The sequence below is a fragment of the Syngnathus leptorhynchus genome, chromosome 1, assembly GCF_054491065.1.
Source record: "Syngnathus leptorhynchus isolate UIUO chromosome 1, UIUO_Slep, whole genome shotgun sequence".
Lineage (NCBI taxonomy): Eukaryota > Metazoa > Chordata > Actinopteri > Syngnathiformes > Syngnathidae > Syngnathus > Syngnathus leptorhynchus.
Window position 1 is genome coordinate 20,291,877 of NC_141195.1, and position 5,422 is coordinate 20,297,298.

The 5,422-nt window shown below is 41.8% G+C and overlaps 1 protein-coding gene across 1 annotated transcript; it reads right to left on the reverse strand.

The window, feature by feature from the left end:
• Positions 1-2,396: 2,396 nt before the first annotated feature.
• spry2 (sprouty RTK signaling antagonist 2) lies at positions 2,397-3,454 on the reverse strand. The gene has a single exon (XM_085919453.1). The coding sequence runs from the start codon at positions 3,452-3,454 to the stop codon at positions 2,573-2,575; it is 882 nt and encodes a 293-aa protein (XP_085775579.1). The 3' UTR covers positions 2,397-2,572.
• Between the last annotated feature and the right edge of the window lie 1,968 nt (positions 3,455-5,422).

Genomic DNA, 5,422 nt, shown 5'->3' on the forward strand with positions numbered 1-5,422 from the left:
AACCCTTTGGACTCCTTGTTCCTAACATAAGCCCCATCTTCATTCAGTGAAGTGACAATGGTTGCAGAGAGGCCTGTGGTTGGCGAGATAAAGACTAAACACAAGGACAAGTCCCCCTTTTCTGCCTCTAATGGGATTTGGGCCATTTCTATCATGAAGCAGAATAGGTGAGAGTTGATAATCACGTAACACCCCCCCCTCCCCTCCCCCCAGAGCCCTCTTGTCAATCAGAAAGGCTGCAGATGAATAGCAAACAAGTGAGAGCAAGTTGCACCTCTGAGTGTCAATCAAAATACTGAATGCTGCAAACACAAATGTGTGCTGTCAACAAGCGTCATGTTCTTGTTTGGCCTGCAGGGAACATTCAAAACAAAGGAATTCCAAAACAAACTTTTGATTAAAACTGATGACACCGATTGTCAGCAGAGTTGAAAAACACTTTATGTTACAACAATCAAATAAAACTCCGACTCTGTCAAAAATCAAGGTTATTTTTATTTCAAACGTTAATTTAGTTGCAATTTCACTGACACTCAGCTAGTCTCCAGCACTGACACAAATAAATACTTTGCACTATAAAATAGTAAACCTTCGAATAAATATATACTTTTTGAATTCACACTAAGAAATATTAAAATTAGAAAATATTTTTTTTATAGGTCACTGTGCAGTTGTACAAACTCTATTGTTCGTAAGCAAATGACCTGAAATGAGAAGTGATGAAATCTACATCGCAGTGAGTGTAAAAAGCAGTTGTCACAGTTGGCAATATTCTATGATACAAAAATAAAGGATCTCACGAATGAAAAACATACTAGTTAGTTGTTAGAATTATGTTCTGAGAATTAAGGCCACAAAGTTTAGAACTACAATACCGCTGAGTTGAGTACAGACCTCCTCCACCAAGCCTCCTCAAAATTAATGTTGGATCAGCACCAAATCATATACTTTGATAGGTAACCCTCCTACTGTGTATTTTTCACCGAGCTTCATGATGGGAATTCAAGCTAAATGTTAGCAAAAAAAAATAAAGAAAAACTCAATCCCAACTTACATCGAAATGTAATTCGTTCATCCTTGGGCTGTGCCACACCCCTCACACAAACATCTTTGAAATTGTACAACCACCTTGGGAGAGGTAAAAACAAGTTCGGCAAGGCTGCATGCCTTCAGAAGAGTGCAGCGCTTGTTTTGGTTCTTTTCAAGTACGACTCAAAATGCTGCCACGCAACCACGGTGCCGGCCCTAGCTCAAGGCATGGCCTCAAACACGACTTCAGTCAGTTTCATACTCATTCACACTCCCACACCAATGTTTTAGAATGCATATAAACATCTGAATCTGACTATGTGCAAATAAAAAAAAAAGTAGTCTATATTATGTGATTAGAAAAAATAAAATCTTTTATAGTGCCTGCTTTCTGCACATGAGCACCATGGTAACATTCATGAGGACCAGTTGATGCCATGTGGGGTCCATGTTTGGAGAGATAAGAATTAATTCAATCTAAAAAAGAATTTCAGGCTACATCTTACAATTCCAAAGTATAAAGATGGAAGGGAAAGATAAGTTTCAAGAGTAGCAGACTTCTACAAAACATAAGCTTTAACCCAAAGGAAAAATAGTAGTGTGAAGATCATCTACAAGTACATTATTGTACCTATTTAATCAAACTTCAGACTCATTCATTTTGTATTATGTTTCAATTTGTACTCAGTTCAGTATTATTATTTATCTTTTGATATTTAACACATTCATGTTGTCAGCAAAGTACAAATTTGTACAAAGTTGGCAATATTTAGCTTTTGTGTGAAATTCCAGGATGGACCTAAAATGCAAGACAACCATTATTGGTGAACTTAATACGATCATCTATCTCAGAATTTTGGAACGCATATGCCCATTGTTTCGGTACATTTGCACAACTTGCATTTCTCTTAACAAGGAGTTGAACAGCAAAATTCACAATATGTTTTACTCTCCAAGATTTTGAAATCAATTATTCCATTGATAAATGAAATGATATGATCCAGTGTCAGTTGCATTAAAGTGTATTAAAAAATATTTTCCCCCAATTACTTACTGCCAATTATTTTTGTTTATTTTATATTATTCAGTGATTGAAAACAACTAAACATCAGTTCAGAGATATCACACAAGAAAGATGAATGGTTTTTGTTTTCCAAAGTAAAAGCAGATGTTTGCAAATGTCTTATTTTGGTTAAAAGATGTTCACAGTAGGAAGTGGCGACAGATCTTAGAGTGCCATCAAAAGCTTGCAGCAGAGAGACTGGGGGAGTCACACAAATGTCGAGGAGTGGTAGTCCTTTGATCTTTTTATGGATCAAACCATTGTTGTGAATTTCCAGCTCCTTGAGCACCAAGCTGTGCCGAACAGTTGTTCAAGTTCGAAAAAGGTCAAATTAAGTTCCCCTGAAAAGTTTCGAGTGCTTTTTCCATTCTGAAATTTCACCCCAAAGCCAAATCTTCCCAACATAATTGTAGTTAGGATGGAGATCAATTGAACCCAGTGAATTTGGAAAGCAAACTATCTGATGCCTTTTTGCACATTCTACGTTGGCTTGCTCCCAGCCTCAAAGTGGATTAGGTTTTTGCACTGACAGCCGGGCCGCGTAGCGCGCTCATAGCAGCTCTGGCACGCGGCGACGCATCCTCGAGCTGGAAGGTAGCAAAGGAGACACGGGAGGAACATAGCCAAAAATGACATGGCCGTCCAACGGATGCAGCAGTGCGCCTGCGTGCAGGAGAAGGGCTTGTCGGCACACGTGTCTTCGTCGTCGGTGGAGCAGTGGTAGAACAGACCCTTGACACAGCACACGCATGTACAGTATTCCACCGCGTGTTGCACAGAACATACACAACGTCTGCCGCACATCACGCAGGTGGGCATCGGGCGAGGACGCCTGCATTCATCGCACCGGCACAGACCGCAACGCTCGCACTTGGAGTGCTTTTTACACCCGCCGCTGCCGGGTTCAGCCATAGACAACTTTGGCTCTTCATTTAATGTTTTTTCACTTGAAATTAGCTCTGCAGATGTGGGCTGGGCACTGACTATCTGGTCACCATTTCCCATGCTGCCGAGGAGTCTCTGAACCGAGCAAGTGCTCCCCGCACTACTCTGAGAGTCCTCGGTCCCAGACGACGGCATTGGGTTGGCACACAGGTTCTGAAGATCACTGGGCCTCTCGCCCTGGGCGTCCTGATGAATGCTGGAAAACTGGGACTTAACTGGGTCACTCTTCTGTGAGGCCGGAGTCCTTGTGGGTCCTTGTGTGTACTCATTGCGGCTCCCAATTATCCTCATCTGATCCAATGCCAGCACGCCATCGTGGGCTAGCAAAGGCCTCGGCTGCAGGCTCCCATCGTCCTGTGATGACCGCCTGCGGTGTCCTCCTCCCCCGTCGCGGAAACTCGCATTTCTGGGATCCATCGCGGGAGTGAAGGGTCACTCGAGCTGACATGGGACGCATTTGAAATTCTGCAAGAGGGACAGACGGCTTATGCCTACCAAGCATGCAAATGATGCCATGCAAATGATAACAGACGCCAAAGCGGGCAAAAGTGACAAATAGTGCGCTCAGACGAGCCGGTGTGTCAAACTGGATTTCATCTCTGTGCATATCTTTTTTGTGTTATGTTTTGTAATATGAGAGGGAGGTTTTGAGCGTGCACACTTTCAACAGATAACCTCTAAGAAAACTGTTATCTGTTAATTGCATAATTGGTTTGCATACTGCGTGTTACTCTGCATTTGTGCATTGTATTAAAGGTACAGCCTTGTTTTGATCAATATTTCACACCAAAGTCCAACAGGTTAATGACGCTCCACTTCTCATCTTCCTAGTGCTAATTGGCTTGCAAATCCATTTTCACACAGAAAAAAGTGGGGAAAAAAGGAAAGCTTTTGCTGAAAGGACTTGGTACCCCTACAGAAGGTGGCGGGGGATAAAAATGTGGTACATAGATCTTATTTGGATGTTCAAATGTTAAAAAGCGACATGCAAATATTCAAGTCCTGTAATGAAGTGAAGTTAAATGTGACTTTGTGGGCAGAGAGATTAGGAGGGTGCAAAAAAGTCCCACTGGTTAGTTTACTCATGAGGGAAGAGGATGGGGGTGGGGTTTTATACTGCCACCATTCTTCTGTGCAGTGTGCATGCAGCCACAGCGGCAACTGACATGCCTGGCAAACAGATGGCATAACTGTTCATTTACAATAAAACGATCATTTACAACCGCTGAGCATGTGTTTTGGCATAACTTGGGTTTTCTTGTTTGTGTTAAGAAGAAAATAAATGCAATGTGCATGCATCTGTGTGTTTTGGCATAACTTTGGTTTTCTTGTTTGTATTGGGAAGAAAACAAATGCAATGTGCATCTTACTGGCCTCTAAGAAACACGCCTACGTGTAACATAAGTTGTGAGTTGCAAAAACAAACAATGCATGAAGAGAGAAGTTAGTGCTGCAGTTGAAAGCAGAGAATGTAATGGCTGTGTGTACATATGTGTGAGACCTGTTTATTTCACATTCAAATTCAGTCATTATTATTATTATTTTTATTCTCAGAGCCAGATTGAAGATGCTGACTTACCGGGTTTACAACACTTTATTTTCACTTTCCGCTTTCAAGAAAGTTTATCCATAAAACCAACCAAAACAGGAGACTGTTTATCCCATGTTTAGCGCATGCGCGCTATGCACCTACTCCACTTTGTTATTGGGCAGCATAAAAAAGTAGGCGCAAGTCACAAAGCCGCTCCAAAAAGTTTCACCTAATAAATCCAAGAAGCTTTGAGAAGTATTTTGTTCTTCCCCGTGAGTTGCTTTCCAACTCACGATGTCCAGAACTGAGGTTTTGGATTGGGGCTGTAAATTGCGTCATATGATGGGGGAGGAGAGTGGTGGTGGTTGTGGCGGTGTGTGGATGGGGCAGGGAGGGGGGGGGGGGGGCTGTTGTTGCAGCGGATATCTCGCATCCGGTGCTCAGTCATTGGCTGGTGGCTCACACTCATTCACACAGGCAGTTGGATCAATCCGAACCCTGTTGGTCAGGGCAATGGTGCAGCAGGGTGCAGCTGACCCTGAACATGTTATAAGCTTAGAGCTACTCTAGCTACATCATAACGCAATGTTGTGATTTTTTAAGCACCACCTTTTTTTTAAAGATTAAGCGGCAATTAAAGAAACATCAATTGGAAGAATCCGCTTAAAAGTATATTTTAGTTGAAGATTCTTTTTATTTTGCATCGTGCTGGGCATTTTGTTCTCTTGTAGCGTTGGCCATGATATTTTATTCACTATAAATTGAGTTTTCAATTCTAAAGCGCGTTATCAGCTTTGCATGAAGTGTGTGAAAATACATAAACATAACTTGTAAACATAATGTTCGTTCACAAC

Bases quoted from the DNA above. Each gene is read 5' to 3' on its own strand.
- spry2 (XM_085919453.1), bottom strand. From the start codon at position 3,454: ATGGATCCCAGAAATGCGAGTTTCCGCGACGGGGGAGGAGGACACCGC.